The following is an 18,938-nucleotide window of genomic DNA, read 5'->3' as shown; positions in this document are numbered from 1 at the left end:
CTCAGTCTCTCCCCATGACTCCCTGGACAGCTCCCCGTGTCAGCCCCATGGCTGCAGACTCCCTTTCTTGCTTTGTGTCTGTTTGGATAGAATTGTTTCCCTGTGAGAGACGCTGCCAATGCAGTCTGTATTGGCTGCTGCCATTCCCACTGCCAGAGGGCGTGGATGCAGGAGGGTGGAGACCTTTAGCTGATGCTCTTCCCCACATCTTGTCACGCCCCCTCAGGGAGGTTTGGGGTTTGCATTTTTAAAGAGCACTGGAAGAAACAAGGCCCTAGTGGGAGGGACCCCTCTCGGTGAGCCCTTGGCCCCATGGGACTAAGCTACATAGCAGGCTGATCCCTGGGAGCTGTGGGGCGAGCAGGCTGGTTGGCAGCATTTACAGTCAGACCCAGTCATCCGGCTCTGAATATTAAACTGTTATTTCTGGGGAAGCACCATTGCATTCACATTTCAGCAATTCTGTTAATTAAAGGGGTATGAAGTGTTTTATAATGAAAACGATTCTTGTCAGCACAATAGCGCTGAATTGCGATGAGACAGAAAAGCTCCTGCATTCAGCATAGTTGTAATGGTTTAACTGAGCCACTTAATGAAACATGCCACGATGCCCCCTTGCAGCGCGGTACCCGGTCCAGCCGCACCCTCCAAGGTCCCCACACAGCACAGTACTTGGCTCAGCCGCACCCCACGACAGCCCCTTCAGCGCGGTACCCGTCCCAGCCACACCCCCCGACGCTCCCACACAGCACGGTACCCGACCCAGCCACACCCCCCGACGCCCCCTTGCAGCGCAGTACCTGGCCCAACTGTGCCCCCCAATGCCCCACACAGCTCAGTACCCGACCCAGCCGCACCCCCGATGCCCCCACACAGCATGGTACCCATCCCAGCCACACCCCCCAATGTCCCCTTGTAGTGCGGTACCTGGCCCAGTCGTGCCCCCCAATGCCCCCACACAGCTCAGTACCTGACCCAGCCGCATCCCACGGCGCCCCCTTGCAGCACAGTACCCAGCCCAGCCACATCCCACAACAACTCCATACCGCATGGGATGGGAGCATCACATCAATACCCTGCCACACCCCATGATGCCCCCACACAGCACATTACCCAGCCCAGCCGCACCCCCGACACCCCTAAACAGTGCGGTATCTGGCCCAGCCACACACTCCAATGCCCCCACACAGCGCAATACCCGGTCCAGCTGCACCCCACGATATCCCCATGGGACCAACTACATCCTAGTAGAAAGTAAACCCCAAAAGGCCCAGGGCTGTGCTGGCCAGGGATATGACTTGTCAGTGCATCCCAGCTCTCCAGGCTGGTGCAGGACCATTCTGTGGCTTTGGTGGGCCTGTGCAGACCCCATCCTGTGGAATGCTAGTGCTGCTACTTCTGGCCCAATTCACCCATTTCCATGAACCTCCAGAATGTTTCTTTCTAAGATCTGCTTTAGCTCAGTCAGAAGCTACGGGCTGGCTGCAGGAATCCCTGGGCGAGGGTCTGTGGCCTGTGTGGTTCCAGAAGTCAGACGGGATGATCAGAATGGTCTTTCTAGCCTTAAATTCTATGAATCTCTGAGAAGTTTCAGGTCTGGGTTTGATTTTTTTGGGGTCATGGTCCCACTTAGCTGTGGCTTGAGACAAACCCACCTGCTACTCACCAGCTCCCCCATGGCCACATGGGGGAGTGAGACTTTATTCCAGCCCGTAAAGTGCTCTGAGAGCCTCAGCTGAATGGTGCTGGGGAAGTACAGAGGGTCATTAAACACACACATGTCTCACAACTGGGAAAGGACCGGTCCCTCTCAGAGAGAGTGGGAAGCTCCTACTTCTGATTCCATTCTGCTGAGGCTTGGTAGAAGGACCTAACATGGTCCCCCTCCCCCAGCCCCATCCTGAGGAACCCACCTTCCTGGGGACTAGACACAGCACAGCCAAGGATATAAAGAAAAGGATAAAACCAGCAGCCAGGGTTCAGCTGCATGGGGCTGGCCCCAGCAGCTTCCTCCCCAGGCCCACAGATCTGCTGCTTTCCCAAACAAGGAGAACAGCAAGACAATCTGTCCTGCCCAAAGACTTCCAGCCACGCCACTCTCTGACAAGAACCCCCTTACATCCAGCTGTGTCTTTTCAGTTTTTGTCAGTGTCTATTATAGCTGTATAATGCAGCCATGTAACGACATACCCTCCAGTGCCTGCTGTGCATGGCTTTCCAGCAGGAGCCAGATTAATCACAGAGAATAATTACAACGCTACGGGACACTTACATAGTCACACAAACGCCATCAAACTGGCTCAATGGCAGACACTCTTTGGGCGATAAAACCAAAGCAGGACAAGTTCTCAGCTGGGTAAATGCCTCCCAGAAATCCAAACACCCTGCAGGTTACTCGCTCTCGATGCTTCCAGCTCAGGGGGCTACGAGTCCACATCCTGGGGCTCCTACCCCAAGGAAACAAGACAGACCACCCCACACCCACCACAATGCCCTGCCAGAGAGGAGAGCGTGGGCAGGACCCACCCCAGTGACTCGGCCAGGGTTTTAGCAAGCTGGTCCAGGGGGCTGCCAAACTCACCTGAACAGACTTTGATGGGCAGGTCCCTTCCAGGTGCACATACCTGCCTGTGCAGGACATGGAAATGCCATGTTATTTGCCAGCTTTCATTATGTCCCCTTCTGGGAAGGCATGAGGCGCCGTCAGATTTCTGTGTCCCAAGCCTGATGCATTGTGTGGGAGCATCAGAGCCATCCATCCTCAGCCCTTCAGCACTCATCACTGCTTCCCGAGCCTCCCAGTCCATCAGCACCTCCCCGCTGCTGCCCCATGCCTGGTGGGCACTGGGTGAGCATGGTGCCTGCCTGCTCCCCACATGCAGGCTGCGCCTCAGTGGAGACAGGCTGGGGTTACTGAGCAAGCGGCATGGTTCTCTCCCGGTGATGCCACTCGGCAGCGGGGCTGACCCGTCGTGTTGCAAAGCTGAGGTGCCATTTTTACACACTCAGAGCCAGTGTGCGGGGCTGCCGTGGCTGGGGCGGGAACTCCCAGTGACACAGCATTGCCCTGGAACCCAGCCTCACCACAGGCAGGAGCCTGAGAGAAGAGAGGTGAGGCAGCCTGCTGCTCGCCTGATTCTGGCCTCTCCCAGCTCTGACAGCGACATGGCTGGCCCTGGGATCTCCTTTGATCACAGTGACAGTGTCCTACTCCGCCCCCAGCTGAGGCCAACGGACTGGCTCGCAGCAACATCCCATGCTCAGGAATAACGCTTGGAAAATGCAACCGCCTTGACAGGGTGGCTTTTCTCTTCACGTGGGGTTCCAACACCCTAGCAGGGCACCCCCGCGGGGCTACTCCCCCCTCAGCCCTGACAGGTTTCCCCAGAATCCACTCCCAGCAGGTCACTCCCTCTCCCTCACACTCCTCACTGACACAAGCCCTGCGCTCCCCTGACACACCTGCATTCTGAACTCTGCCTTCCAGCGACTCATTCTGCCCTCTGCATGGGGGGGGTCACACTCACCCGCCCCAGCTCAAGAACGGCCAGGCCAGGGCCCGGCTGCACTTTTTTGTGCCCTCGGCCAAGGCCTGCTCCAAGGGAGGTCACTGAGACTTTGCCAAGGGGGCCTTTCCTGTCCTGCTCTTCCTACGCCCTTTGAGCGCAGGAGCCAAGATGCAAAGACCACCACTGAGGAGGGGCAGGTTGCCCTGGTGCATCCAGTGGCCTCTGCTGTGGGTCCTTTATCTGTTTCAATGAGCAACCAGGATGAAGGGCCTGTGCTCCCAGGCTGTGGGCACACGGCCGCAATTCAAACTTCAGGCACATAATGGTGAAGCCACACTCATCCGCCAACTCCAAGCCAGGAAACAAGGAAATAATCAGCCAGAGGTTATATCAAATCCAAGCCTTGCTCCAACTCCCCCTCCTAGCCCAGCCCACCACTCCCCCCTAGCCAAAGCCTGGGGAAGGAGGTGGGCCCTGAAACTCCACGGGTCTGGGCTATCTAGGGCTCAGGGGGAGTAAATCCAGCAGAACTGAAGCAGCCCTACAGTAACACAGCAGCGAGGGCAGCCCAGGGCTCGGGAGCAGCCCTACAATGACACAGCAGCGAGGGCAGCCCAGGGCTCGGGAGCAGCCCTACAATGACACAGCAGCGAGGGCAGCCCAGGGCTCGGGAGCAGCCCTACAGTAACACAGCAGCGAGGGCAGCCCAGGGCTCGGGAGCAGCCCTACAATGAGACAGCAGCGAGGGCAGCCCAGGGCTTGGGAGCAGCCCTACAATGAGACAGCAGCGAGGGCAGCCCAGGGCTCGGGAGCAGCCCTACAATGAGACAGCAGCGAGGGCAGCCCAGGGCTCGGGAGCAGCCCTACAGTAACACAGCAGCGAGGGCAGCCCAGGGCTCGGGAGCAGCCCTACAATGACACAGCAGCGAGGGCAGCCCAGGGCTCGGGAGCAGCCCTACAGTAACACAGCAGCGAGGGCAGCCCAGGGCTCGGGAGCAGCCCTACAGTAACACAGCAGCGAGGGCAGCCCAGGGCTCGGGAGCAGCCCTACAATGACACAGCAGCGAGGGCAGCCCAGGGCTCGGGAGCAGCCCTACAGTAACACAGCAGCGAGGGCAGCCCAGGGCTCGGGAGCAGCCCTACAATGAGACAGCAGCGAGGGCAGCCCAGGGCTCGGGAGCAGCCCTACAGTAACACAGCAGCGAGGGCAGCCCAGGGCTCGGGAGCAGCCCTACAATGACACAGCAGCGAGGGCAGCCCAGGGCTCGGGAGCAGCCCTACAGTAACACAGCAGCGAGGGCAGCCCAGGGCTCGGGAGCAGCCCTACAATGACACAGCAGCGAGGGCAGCCCAGGGCTCGGGAGCAGCCCTACAATGACACAGCAGCGAGGGCAGCCCAGGGCTCGGGAGCAGCCCTACAGTAACACAGCAGCGAGGGCAGCCCAGGGCTCGGGAGCAGCCCTACAATGACACAGCAGCGAGGGCAGCCCAGGGCTCGGGAGCAGCCCTACAGTAACACAGCAGCGAGGGCAGCCCAGGGCTCGGGAGCAGCCCTACAATGAGACAGCAGCGAGGGCAGCCCAGGGCTCGGGAGCAGCCCTACAATGAGACAGCAGCGAGGGCAGCCCAGGGCTCGGGAGCAGCCCTACAATGACACAGCAGCGAGGGCAGCCCAGGGCTCGGGAGCAGCCCTACAATGAGACAGCAGCGAGGGCAGCCCAGGGCTCGGGAGCAGCCCTACAATGAGACAGCAGCGAGGGCAGCCCAGGGCTCGGGAGCAGCCCTACAATGAGACGGCAGCGAGGGCAGCCCAGGGCTCGGGAGCAGCCCTACAATGAGACAGCAGCGAGGGCAGCCCAGGGCTCGGGAGCAGCCCTACAATGACACAGCAGCGAGGGCAGCCCAGGGTTCGGGAGCAGCCCTACAATGAGACAGCAGCGAGGGCAGCCCAGGGCTCGGGAGCAGCCCTACAATGACACAGCAGCGAGGGCAGCCCAGGGCTCGGGAGCAGCCCTACAGTGACACAGCAGCGAGGGCAGCCCAGGGCTCGGGAGCAGCCCTACAATGACACAGCAGCGAGGGCAGCCCAGGGCTCGGGAGCAGCCCTACAATGACACAGCAGCGAGGGCAGCCCAGGGCTCGGGAGCAGCCCTACAGTAACACAGCAGCGAGGGCAGCCCAGGGCTCGGGAGCAGCCCTACAATGAGACAGCAGCGAGGGCAGCCCAGGGCTCGGGAGCAGCCCTACAGTAACACAGCAGCGAGGGCAGCCCAGGGCTCGGGAGCAGCCCTACAATGACACAGCAGCGAGGGCAGCCCAGGGCTCGGGAGCAGCCCTACAATGACACAGCAGCGAGGGCAGCCCAGGGCTCGGGAGCAGCCCTACAGTAACACAGCAGCGAGGGCAGCCCAGGGCTCGGGAGCAGCCCTACAGTAACACAGCAGCGAGGGCAGCCCAGGGCTCGGGAGCAGCCCTACAATGACACAGCAGCGAGGGCAGCCCAGGGCTCGGGAGCAGCCCTACAATGACACAGCAGCGAGGGCAGCCCAGGGCTCGGGAGCAGCCCTACAGTAACACAGCAGCGAGGGCAGCCCAGGGCTCGGGAGCAGCCCTACAATGAGACAGCAGCGAGGGCAGCCCAGGGCTCGGGAGCAGCCCTACAGTAACACAGCAGCGAGGGCAGCCCAGGGCTCGGGAGCAGCCCTACAATGACACAGCAGCAAGGGCAGCCCAGGGCTCGGGAGCAGCCCTACAATGACACAGCAGCGAGGGCAGCCCAGGGCTCGGGAGCAGCCCTACAGTAACACAGCAGCGAGGGCAGCCCAGGGCTCGGGAGCAGCCCTACAATGACACAGCCGTGTGCACAGCTGATGGAGGAAATACACTTCAGGATCAGACTTTCAAGGGTTAATAGCAACAAGACAAAACATGTCTTCAAATGATGGAAAATACCTGGAGAGCAGAATCTTTATCTATGGAAGGAAAATGATGCAATTGCTGAGAGAGACTCGGTAGTTTCATTTCCTGTCCATGTTGCTGGATATTCCCCCACCCCCAAAGAGATAAAAATCACTGTAACGTATCCAGAGGGCAGGTGAGAAACAGTGACAAGGAGCAGAGAGGAGGCAGGAGCAGGGGACAAAATAGCGTGTGGGAGATATGTGGGGCCGGTGGCCAGCAGGGCACAGGGACGTGTGCACACACAGACATGCCAGTCTCTCTACACAGGGCCCAGGATCACCTACATTTCACTAGTTCATCAGGCTTGGACCCATCCCCCAACCCTTGGCTCAGGAGACCTGTGGGGTAGGGGGGCGAACGGGACAGGCTCAGGGAACCTGGGCAAGGTGCCACTAAGGACTTGTTCAAACTACCACTTCTACCTGTGCAACTTATATCGCTCAGGGGTGTGAATAAGCCACCCCCAAACGACATAAGTTACACCGACCTGAGCACGCAGCGGGGGCCGTGGGGATGCAGGATGGCACTCAGAGCAGTGGGAGCTGCCGGGACACAGGATGGCTGCTGCTGCCGATGAAGGGATAAGGCGATTCAGAAGGGAGAGCTATGCATGGTGTGGATTTACTGCAGCCAGGAAATGGCCACTCTTCCTGCCAGCTGCTTAGGAGCCTGTGCCCCAAGAGGCCATCTAGCAGCCAAGCTGTAACAGACAGGCCCAGAGGACTTAGTCCCGGGGGAGGGCAGTGGACTAGGGTGGGGTGGGAAAGGGAGGGGCAGCCTATGACAGCACAAAATGAAGCTAAATCCCAAATCTCTCTCGACATCAAATACTAATTTCCACTTTACACGAGTAAATAGGCCCTCACTCTCCGCACACCAAACACACAATTTGTCCCAAACCAACTGACCTTCCTTAAAGGCCCAGTGTGTCTTAAAGGAGAGAGAATCACAGAAACACAAAACAGAGGAATCTCCTTGGAAGCAGCTCACGCCTGGGGACATGGGATCGTCCCAGTTCAAAGCTGCCTGTCCCTGCCCAGGGCTCAGGCGGATAATCCCGAGACAGCAGGGGCTGTTTGGGGCTGATAGAGAAAGTCCCCACGTAGGTCAATGCAACCCCGTGAGTGCAGCCAAACACGCACCCGACACATTTATGCGCACACTCAGATGCGCTGCCAGCACAGGGTCCCAAGAGGAATTCAAAAGGAGCTCTGTTTAGCGGTCTCCCCATCCCAAGGGGCACAAATCCTGTGACTGGTTTGCATCCGTATGGTTCAGAGACAGACAAAACAAGTGTCAGTGTAAACTGCTCCTTGTCGGCAGGAGTAGGGGGTGGAAGTATTTTGTCCGCAAAAGTGCCGAAAAACAGCGTTTACACTGCCTGACTTCTTGCGACGGCTGTGTCCCTAAAAGCTGTGTAGTGTAGACAAAGACAAAGTCTGCGGAAGAGAAGAATGAGGAGGGATTTGATGGCTGCTTTCAACTAGCTGAAAGGGGGTTCTAAAGAGGGTGGATCTAGACTGTTCTCAGTGGTAGCAGATGAGAGAACGAGGAGTAATGGTCTCAAGTTGCAGCGGGGGAGGTCTAGGTTGGATATTAGGAAAAACTATTTCACTAGGAGGATGGTGAAGCACTGGAATCGGTTATCTAGGGCAGTGGATTTCAAACTTTTTTTCTGGCGACTCAAGTGTGACAAAGTGGGACTGTTCTTAATGTTTCCTCTGAATAGTGTGGAGGTGCCTAAGTTTCCCCTATGCAGTTCTTAAGTCTCTAGGTGGTGGGGTAAGCGTGTATGATCCTTGCAGAGCCCTAGAGGGTAGGTGTGTGCAGGGGTCTGGACATAGAGAATGGCCGACACCCTGTTTCCTGGAAACTGATGGCCTGGGCCCTTCCCCCCTGCAAGATGAGAGCTAAAGGGTTGGAGATCAAAGGAATCAGGTGACCTCCTGGCCCAGGAAAGGGACAAAGCCCAGAGGAGTGGGGGCTGGAGGGAGTTTCAGTTTGGGGCTGGCTGGGACTTGGAGTGAAGGGCAGACGGGTAGTCTGGCTCGCTGCCCCCCTAAAATGGACCCAGCTGAGGGGTCCTGTTCTCTGCACCTGCAAGCTCTGTGTTAGACCGTGTTCCTGTCGTCTAATAAACCTCTGTTTTACTGGCTGGCTGAGAGTCACGTCTGACTGCGGAGTTGGGGGGCAGGACCCTCTGGCTTCCCCAGGAGCCCCGCCTGGGCGGACTCGCTGTGGGAAGCGCATGGAGGGGCAGAGGATGCTGAATGCTCCGAGGTCAGACCCAGGAAGGTGGAAGCTGTGTGAGCTGTGTGTCCTGAAGACAGGCTGCTCACAGAAAGGTGACTGCCCCAGAGTCCTGACTGGCTTCATGGGGAGCAGTTCCAGACCATCGCCCAGGGACTCCATGACATCAAGTTAAAGAAAATTGTTGAGGCCCACGACCCAGTGGAGCTGGGGATGAGGGTTTTGGGGTGTGGGAGGGGCTCAGGGCTGGGGCAGAGAGTTGGGGTGCGGAGGTGAGGGCTGCGGGGTGGGGCCAGGAATGAGGGGTTCAGCATGTAGGAGGGGGCTCTGGGCTGGGACAGGGAGTTGGGGTGTGGAAGGGGTCAGGGCTCTGGGCTGGGGGTGCAGGCTCTGGAGTGGGGCCGGGGATGAGGGGTTTGGGGTGCAGGAAGGGGCTCCGAGTTTGGGGGTGGGCTTAGGGTTGGAGCAGGGGATTGGGGCGCAGTCTTAACTCAGGCAGCTCCCAGTCAGCAGCGCAGTGGGAGCGCTAAGGCAGGCTTCCTGCCTGTCCTGGCACTGCGTATCGTGCTGCGCCCTGGAAGCAGCCAGCAGCAGGTCCAGCTCTTAGGCAGAGGCGCTCAAGAGGTTCCATGTGGTTCTCACCTGCAGACACACACACCCAGCACCCATTGGCCAGAAACTGGCCAATGGGAGTGCAGAGTCAGTGGTTGGGGTGGGGGCAACGCACGGAGCCCCATGGAGCTAGGTGCTGCCTAGGAGCCGGACCTGCTGCTGGACGCTTCCGGGGAGCAGCACAGTATCAGAACAGGTAGGAACTAGCCTGCCTTAGCCAGGCAGCACTGTCGGCGGGACTTTTAACAGCCTGGTCGGTGGTGCTGACCAGAGCCACCACGACCCAGTGCCTTATATTCCGCGACCCAGTACTGGATCATGACCCGCAGTTTGAAACCAACTGACTAGGGAGGTGGTGAAATCTCCATCCTTAGAGGTTTTTAAGGCCTGGCTGGACAAAGCCTTGGCTGGGATGATTTAGTTGGGGTTGGTCCTGCTTTGAGCAGGGGGTTGGACTAGATGACCTCCTGAGGTCTCTTTGAACCCTAATCGTCTATGATTCTATGATTAGAGAGACAAGGTGGGTGAGGTCCTATCTTGCTGGCTTTTATCTTTCCCCCACTTCACGAGGTACACCACATGTTGTAATCGGCATGTGTAGACCTATGGGTCTTGAAAGGTGGATTGTGGGGAGTGTTGATCATTGCAGAGCCAGCTAGATCAACAGATGCAAAACCTACACACATCTCCACGGCTACAATGATCAACCCCCCACAACACACCTTGGGGACCCATGGGTCCCACACATGCTGATCACAACATCTGATATTCCTCATCCAGTGCACTGAACGCCCCTACGACCACCATGCCAGTGAAACCAGCCACTGCGCACTCGAATTAACTCTCACAGGAAAATGACAAGACAGAAACACCCTATCACCTGTGGGGGAACACTTCTTGCAAAGGGATCACTATCTGACCTCTCAGTCCCTGTCCTCAAAGGATACCTGCATGACGCAAGGAGCCTGGGAGCTTAAATTCATAACTTAGCTAGCCACTAAAAATCCCGGACTGAACATTGACACTGGATTTATGGCTATTACAACAATATATAACCCACTAACACCACCACCCCCCTCCTTTCCCCTCTGACTGGAAGGGTTTTGACAGGCAACTTCACTCTGAATGGTCCCTGGAAATGTGTGTTAACTACTTATGCTAAACAATCTGTTTCCCCCTTGTGTTTAGCTGTGATGCTGGAGTCCCTGTCCCAGACCTGCAGAAGAGTTCCATGCAGCATTACTGGGTGTCTCTCTCACCAATAAAAGTTGTCCAATCAAAGATATTACCTCCCCACCCTTGTCCCCCAGCAGCAGGAAAACACTCGTTGGGGTGTCTGTACTGCTGTCAGGTGGGGGCAGGGTGCATGAAGCTGGGATAGGGAAAGACCAATCTGCACTGGCCTCTGTGTCCAGATTTCAGAGTAGCAGCCGTGTTAGTCTGTATCCGCAAAAAGAAAAGGAGGACTTGTGGCACCTTAGAGACTAACAAATTTAATCTCTAAGGTGCCTCAAGTACTCCTTTTCTTTTTGTGTCCAGCTAGACAGAGCCCGGGTTCATCCCTGGCACCAGCCCTTTCATTCCTCAGCCTGTTCCTCTCACTCTATGGCCAGCCTGCAGCTCCCCATCCCCTCTCCGTTTGCAGGGAAATGTTCCCTCCTGGCACTAAGAATGACAAGAACCCAGAGCCTGGGCCTCAGCGACAGAAGGTGCTAAAACCTCACTGCCAATGGCTGAAATTACTGTTTACAAACAGCTACAACAGAATAAAAGGCTCCCTGAGCACCTGCTAGGGAAGCGATTCTAGGCAGGGCTAGTGCTGTACAGACGTGCTGTTAAACAGTGTTTCCTTGTGCTGCTCCTGCTCCATTGTGCCTTGCTATTACTAGGTCCCCTGGCTATTCACCACCCAGCACAGCACAACATCCCGGGTCACTGAGCTGGCAGAGACGTGCAGTGGCCGTGACGAGGAGAAAAGACACCCCTGACGCTGCACCAGAAAGCCACTCTCAGAACCCAGATGGAATGGCCAATGGGCCTGGCTCTTTATACGCTAATTGCTCAGACTCATGTTCATGTCTTATCACCCAAAGCCTCCTAGAAAGCTTCACTCGCTCTACAGAGTCACCACTTCAGCCACTACCAAAATGGGATGTTTTCAAAGCTGTCAGTGGAAATGGCACCTGCAAGTTTTGTGCATGCAGAACACCAGCTCTGTGCCTTTTTAACTGGCCTTACAGTCCTTGCCCATGCAGGGTGGAGACCTGGTCCAAGCACACAAAACTTGCAGGCTTAGTTTCAACGTGTGGATGAAATTTGGCTCCTACAAGACACAAGTGGTGGGTTGTTCTTGTAAAACTGAGTGGCGTTCTAAACATCAATTACGCTCTGTCTACCTCCAGCTAACAGCACAGAAACCAGGGCCTGCTCTCAGGTGTGGCACAGAGCTCCCTCCCTTACTCACCATTCCACAAGCCCTGCATTCCAGTGGAAACCAGGGGGACATTCTGGGAACTCAGCAGGAACCAGGTGTATACCATGCTCCACAATGCCCTTGCCCTCAGCGTTGGCTGTTGCCGCTTGTTCCCAGAACAGACTTCAGAAGGCAGCAGGTCGCTAATATCCTTGCACACTGGTGATGCAGCATTCAGCTTGGTTAGCAAGTAATGCCCAGGAAGTGGTATTATTCGTAGTGTCAGGACACAGTGTGCTGGGGACAACCACGCACACAGGGCACATCTACACTGCAGCTGGGATGTATAATTTCCAGGTCAGATAGACGGACACCTGCTAACAATGGGAGGGTGGCTGCCGTGGCTCCAGCTGGCGGCCCAAGCGCAATCCCGTTGGAGACCCCAGCCACTGTGGCCACACTGCTCTTTCCCACTCAGAGCTAGGGCTTGTGCATCCACCCGGGCTGGGAATTACCATACTTCTCCCAGCTTCAGTGCAGCCATACCCACAACAAGACCCATTCTCTGCCCCGCGGTGCTCTCAGTCTGATCAGCTGCTGAATGCTTCAGCTGGAAATGGGCAGGAACACCAAGCACACCCAGAAACCACCATGCACTTTTTACATCCCGTACCTGAATGGGCAGGCCAAACCCGCCCACGTGCACACTGGCTCGGATATCTCCAAATACCCTCACGAGACATTCTCACACGGGGGGAGAGGAAGAGCCACTTGTGACGAGCAACAAGGAAGAGACAGGGAATCTGAACAACATGTGTGAGCGTGTTCGTTTGTGGGGTGTGCCAGCGTGTTGGCTCCAGTGGGTGCATGAGAGCAACAAACAGCAGAGAAGCAGGTCAAAGCAAAAAGGGGTTCTTCGCTATCGTGTACTGTAGGAACGATAACAAGCCACAGTGTATGAAGTGAGCTGTAGCTCACGAAAGCTCATGCTCAAATAAATGGGTTAGTCTCTAAGGTGCCACAAGTGCTCCTTTTCTTTTTGCGAATACAGACTAACACGGCTGTTACTCTGAAACTTTTTAGTGTATGAACTGCAGCTGCCCAGGGCACTAGCCTTCTATTATCATTTGCTGGATTCCCGGCACTTGATTACAGGGTTTGTACCTTAAAATCTGCTATTGCCAATGAAGCCTCGCCCCTCCTCCATGACCATTAACACTAATGGGACTTCCACCATCAGGAGGAGATGCCAATACACACCCCATTAGCTCCTGGGGACAACGCACTTTATACCAGCTTGTCACAGCACCACCTGCTAGGGGTTTATTACAGGTGCGTTTTATAACAGGCTTTATTCTAAGTTAAGAAATGGAGCAGCTTCCACTGTTCACTCATTAAATATTAATAGAACATTTGTAAACTGATCCTTAATTTAAAGTGTTACCTTTAATCAAAGCCAGGGTGACAGCAACGCAGCCGTTGGTAAAGCCCCTCTGGTAGGATTTAAACCTCGCACACTGAGATTTTTTGGCACCTAAGGGTGCATTACTGCCCGGGATACAGTGCACAGACGCTGCTCCTGCCGCCAGCGAGTACAAGCCAGAAAGACAACCGCAGTCTGCCCTGAACAACGTGGACCTGTTACAGGGTGGCACGTGGCTCTCTCCAGCTCAGTGGTTCACTCGGCCTCACTTGCTCTGATAGCGAGGAGGTGAGCGGGTACAAATGCTTGTCTTGATAGGCAGCCTCTACCCTTCATCCTGGCTCCAATATTCCAAGCTCGTGTCAGAACTGCTGACAGCGGCCTGATGACTGGCATGACGGTCTCTTCCTCCCCGCCTAGCAGATGGGCACTCACCTGTTTTACTGTCCACTGTGAAGTGCTGCTCCCCTTCCAGTACACTGTACACCACCCTGGCACTGCTGCCGTACGTGGGGTCATCGGCATCTGATGCCATCACCTTCATCACGGACGTGCCTGCACAACAGGACAGGGCAGAAACAACAACAAAAACAAGCCTGAACCAGCTGGGCCTCAGACCTTCAAGCCTGGGTTCCCCTGGGGCTGACCGGGCACGGGTTGGTAACAGAGCACAGAGGCTGATACAGCCAAGGACTAGGAGCAGAGAACCTATGCTGGGATGATAACCCCCACCCCCAGTAGGACAGGTTACAGGGGAGATGGCTGGCTATGCCTTTCTCTAGGAGCCTTTGGCAGATTGTGCCCCGTTCTGGTGTCCACGACTAAAGGCTGCTGATAAACTGGAGAGGGTGCAGAGAAGAGCCATGAGAATGATAAAGGATTAGAAAACCTGTCTCATAGTGAGAGACTCAAGGAGCTCAATCTGTTTTGCTGATCAAAGAGAAGGTTACTGGATGACTTGATTACAGCCTATAAGGACCTAACTGGGGAACAAAAATTTGATAAGAGGCGGGAGGGTCTCCCTCTAGCAGACAAAGGCCTAACATGATCCAGAGGCTGGAAGTTGACTCTAGACAAATTTGAACTGGAAATGAGGCATAAATACTTAAAATGAAGGTAATTAACCATTGGAACAACTTCTCAAAAGTCCTGGTGGATTCTCCCATCACTGACTATTTTTAAATCCAGACTGGATGTGTTTCTAAGAAATCTGCTCTAGTTCACACAGGAATTAACTCAGGACCGCTCCGCGGCCCGTTATCCCAGGGCCCCTGTGCCAGGACAGTGTTCCTATTTGGCCAATTAGGAGGGTGGGGCAGCACCTGGGGGCTATAAAGGACCAGGGCAAAGCAGAGACAGGGAGAGAGCTGCCAGACTGGGAGTCAGGAACTGGCAGAGACTGTCAGGGACCTGGGGGAGACCGAACTGAAGGAGGAGAACAGCAAGAAGGGTTTGCTGACTGCTGTCCGTAAACCAGACACCCAGGGTGGAGAAGGAGCATCAGAGAGAGATGCCTGCTGGCTCTAAGCCAGAGTCAAAGCCAAGGGCCAGAAAGGGCCAAAGGCAGGGGAGCAGCAGAGCTGACCTGCTGACGTCTCCAGGGTGAGAGAGTTGGACCTAGAACAACCCTGAGGGGGGCGGGGGAGTGAGGGATGCTCCCCTGGTTCAGATGAGCTGCCAGCAGAGTGGGGATTCCGCTAGGGAGAGCAGGATGCCACTCTTGCTCGCAGGGCTGGGGTGGCTGTCCTGGCAGAAGGACAGGAGAGCCGTGGCCTACAGAGAGACGCCAGGGCTGCATGTTGCATGTGCTGTTTGGACGGTGCCAAGGGAATTCTGGGCTATAGTTGAGACTTTTGTTATGATTTATATGCACGGGTGACCCCTTAGTGGCTATATTTATACTTGGAAGGTACTTCCGACTATTTCTGGGGACTTCAAAGGAGGGAACCTGAGGCAGGCAGGGGCTGTGTCTGCAGGAGGTCCCCTCTGGCCTTGCAATCTCTGATCCTAGGCAATGCTCTCCTCTGCCTGTGTAAGGCTGAGAGGGGCTGGGCTGTGGGAGGGCTCTGAGACTGGTAATGGGATGCAGTACCTTTCACCACTAGGCCCCTGGGCTAAGCCCAGCAGAAGGTGGGAGCTGCTGGATGCTCTTCCCAGATGGGGTGACTGTTCTGTGTGGGTCTCCCCCTGGTTTCTAGGGGAACAGGCATCACCATCCCAACTGCCCCCTTCTTGGCAATACTGCCAGGATCGAAGGGGTCATGGAGGCTGGGCCCCTCCCTCAGCCTAAGGGGGTCCCCCAGAGCAAAGGTGAGGAGAACATGGCTGCTGCCTGGGCTGTGTCCTGGGGCTAAGTAGGGGCTTCAGACCCTAGGGCTGCTGCTCCAGCATCTTCCACAGCAGGCAGCATGCTTTAGCACAGAGACATGCGGGGGGGACAGAACTGCCATCCCGCCGGCTCCCCGCCTCTCTCCGATCCAGACACGTCAGTGGCGTCCTCATGCACCACACGTAGCAGGGCCGGAGAAGTGTAAATTGGATAAAAGTCCATCAAATGGTTGCAATTACGTTATTGATTTCCAGCGCTGTCTCATTAACCAGGGTGCTTCACTCTGACTGTCCCTGTGATGGCTCTAATTTGACATCATGTTCAATTTGACAAAAGCAGGACCCCAGGACGTGAGAACCGGGTGCCAGGGAGGGAAGGGTGGGAGGGCGATGGAGGCGAGCACAGAGAGGGAGGGAAGGAGATGTTCCTCCTGCCTGAAGAAACCCTTGGGGGAAGGCAATACTTGATACAGCATCCTGCTATGGCTGCGCGAGGCCACCCAGCATATCTACAGCAGAGAACGCGGGGATCAACATACACCCACACAGAAACCAAGGCGCTTCCACGCTGGACCAGACCAGTGCTACAGTGCTAACCCCCTACTCCCACAGGCGGACTGGAGCCCAGACCAGGATGGGGAAAAAATATGAACTGATCACAGACATTGTGACGGGTTCAGTCACAGGGATCCCCTTGGGACTGTCACCTGATGTGCTGAAATTACCTCTGAGACCCTTTTCCCTGCCAGCTTGGGACTCCAGAACTCTGCCTTGTTGAGCCAGACACGCCAGCCTGCTGCAACACAGACTCAGGGTCTAGGCTACGTCCCCAAAGCTGCAGACTTTATCAAAACACTGCTCAGCACTTCTCCAGCACCCTGACACCCAGTTTCCAACGGGATCCAAACCCCAAATAAATCCGTTTTACTCTGTATAAAGCTTATACAGGGTAAATTAGTAAATTGTTCACCCTCTATAACATTGATATAGAGATATGCACAGTTGTTTGCTCTCCCAGGTATTAATCACTTACTCTGGATTTACTAATAAACAAAAGTGATTTTATTAAGTATAAAAAGTAGGATTTAAGTGGTTCCAAGTAATAACAGACAGAACAAAGTAAGTGACCAAGCCAAATAAAGCAAAAACACGCAAGTCTAAGCCTAATACATTAAGGGACTGATTACAGGTAAATCTCACTCTCAGAGATGTTCCAATAAGCTTCTTTCACAGACTAGGAAAATCCTCCTTTCCTAGTCTGGTCCCAATCCTTTCCCCTGGTACAATCCTTGTTAGTTCCAGCAGACATCTCCGGTGGAAAGCAGGGATTTTCTCATGACTGGCTGCCTCCTTTGTCCTGCTCCACCCCTTTTATAGCTTTGGCACAAGGCAGGAATCTTTTGTCTCCCTGGGTCCCCACTGCTCCTTCTAAATGGAAAAGTACCAGATTTAAGATGGATTCCAGCATCAGGTGACATGGTCACATGTCACTGTAAGACCCCTAGCCTCCATTCCCCGTGGGCTGGCCCACACGTACACAGGAAGGCTTTCAAGTAACTAAGGCCATTTACAACTAATTGTTTCTGGAGCACCCTTAATGGCCTCTGTGACAGCATAATCAGACAGCATAATCATAACCAGCAAACTACAGTCTTTCCATAGACACCCCACTTGACCTCCTCTGTACAAGACCTGGTGCAACCATAGGACCCCAGCTGCAACAATGATCTATATGGTCACAGTTCACGTCAATAACGTCACAGCCTCCACTTAATATGTTTACATCAGTGATACAAGTTTATATCTTATTCTCTTAACTCCAGATATAGAAATAATACATGCAAACAAATAGGATGAACTCACTTAGTAGATCACAAGCTTTCTAATCACACCATACAAGGGGTATTCAGCATAAAGCATATTCCAGTTATGTCATATTCACAAGCATATTTCCATAAAGCATATGGAATGCAATGTCACAGGCATAAGGTACCTAATGAACCTGGGGGACTCTCTGCCACTGTTGGGGCTAAAGGCTATGCCGGGCTCACAGAGGACTGACCATTCATATGGATAATGAGGACATCTAGTTGAGAAGGGTTAAAGAAAAGAGAGGAATCTAACCTCTCCTGCTCCAAGGCCTCAGGGCAAGGTAGAGACACCCCACACCTTCCATTACAGCCTGCTCCACGGACTCCAACTGACTTCCCTGGGCACTGGGTTGGGGTTTTCTTCCCCACAAGGCAGTTTCACTTCCTGTGATGGATCTGGAGCTGGCTGATGTCAGGGACAGGAGACTGGATTAAATGGGCCATGGTTCTGATCTGGCAATCCTTACATTCCCATGATGTCACATGCTTTGCTATGTTAACAATAACCACAAAACGTTGGCTCTAGCTACACCTATGTGAGGAATATACGTACCCAGATCTCCTGGCTATTCAGTATGCAATCGCTGCTTGTCCAGGCAGTGTAGAGAACCAGATTCCAAATACTGTTACCTGGCAAAATACCCAAATCCCTATAAATACTTCATCCAACACCCTGGAGCAACATCAGTTCTGGCTAAGAAAAAGCCTGAATGGGTGAAACACATCAGTCAGGTACACCCTGGTTGTAACAGAGCAAAGTGAATGGAAAGCCACCCAGGTGCGAGGTAACTCACTGGCAGAAACGCCCACCCAACTGGTGACATTGCCAAAATCCAAGCCCCTGGGGGCAGAGCCCAGAGGCCATTCCAGCCTTGATCCTGCCAGGAGTCATAAGCCCATGGAGTTAGCAGGGCAGCTTTCACTCCTATTTACATGGATCTGCCCCTTCCTGCTGTCCCTGGAGGAAATGAACAGTTATGTAGCCACTTTGATCGGTCTCAGGCCTCCTCCTCAGAGCCATAGCAATGCCACTAACCCAGGAATTCCCATCATCAGCTCTCAGAGATGGGCTGGTTTGAGCCAGCTTATTTATGCTTTGCTGTGTGCAGTAGTTACTGTGTATCCCTGCCAGGCATGTCCAGGCTACCCCGAGGTGATACTAGTTCACTGCCTAGCTTAACGAATGAGTGTTCAGAAACACTGCAATAACATTTCCATGACAGGCTCTCTCTGTGCCTCCCATTCACCCTCCCTCTCCGTCTGGCTCTCCCCTGCCCATCACCCAAACGCTCTGCGTAATATTCGCTCCCTCCTCCTCTTTCCACCCACCCCTGCAGTGAGCCTCCCGCGCCACACTCCTGCACCTTCCCACGATAAAACCTGACCCTGCCAACGACATGCATAAAAACACCAGAACAGCAATTGTGTGGGATGGAGAGAAATTCAGATCATAACTGGGAAATGTCCCGTTTAATGAGGGTCCATTACAGGCCCTGCGGAGTACAGCACACAGCATCAAGCCCTCCAGCTGCCCCACCATGCTGCATTCAGGAGACATGCTGGAGTCTGCG

The 18,938-nt window shown here is 55.0% G+C and overlaps 1 protein-coding gene across 5 annotated transcripts in view; it reads right to left on the bottom strand.

Moving 5' to 3' along the window:
• Positions 1-18,938, bottom strand: part of CDH22 (cadherin 22) — a 206,743-nt gene that overhangs the window by 85,899 nt on the left and 101,906 nt on the right. For 4 of the 5 annotated variants that reach the window (XR_012154631.1, XM_073308961.1, XM_073308965.1 and 1 more), the window contains exon 4: positions 13,604-13,723. The exons of the other annotated variant lie outside the window; for it this stretch is intronic. Coding sequence is in view for 3 of the 4 variants with exons in the window: in XM_073308961.1 (XP_073165062.1) it covers positions 13,604-13,723 (120 nt within the window). In the remaining variant the exon portion in view is untranslated. The remainder of the gene's footprint in view (positions 1-13,603; positions 13,724-18,938) is intronic. 5 annotated transcript variants of the gene reach the window in all.

Source organism: Lepidochelys kempii, chromosome 13 (genome assembly GCF_965140265.1).
Source record: "Lepidochelys kempii isolate rLepKem1 chromosome 13, rLepKem1.hap2, whole genome shotgun sequence".
Classification (NCBI taxonomy): Eukaryota; Metazoa; Chordata; order Testudines; family Cheloniidae; genus Lepidochelys; species Lepidochelys kempii.
The sequence above is the reverse complement of the archived record's forward strand: the minus strand, read 5'-3'. Positions and strand labels throughout refer to the sequence as shown.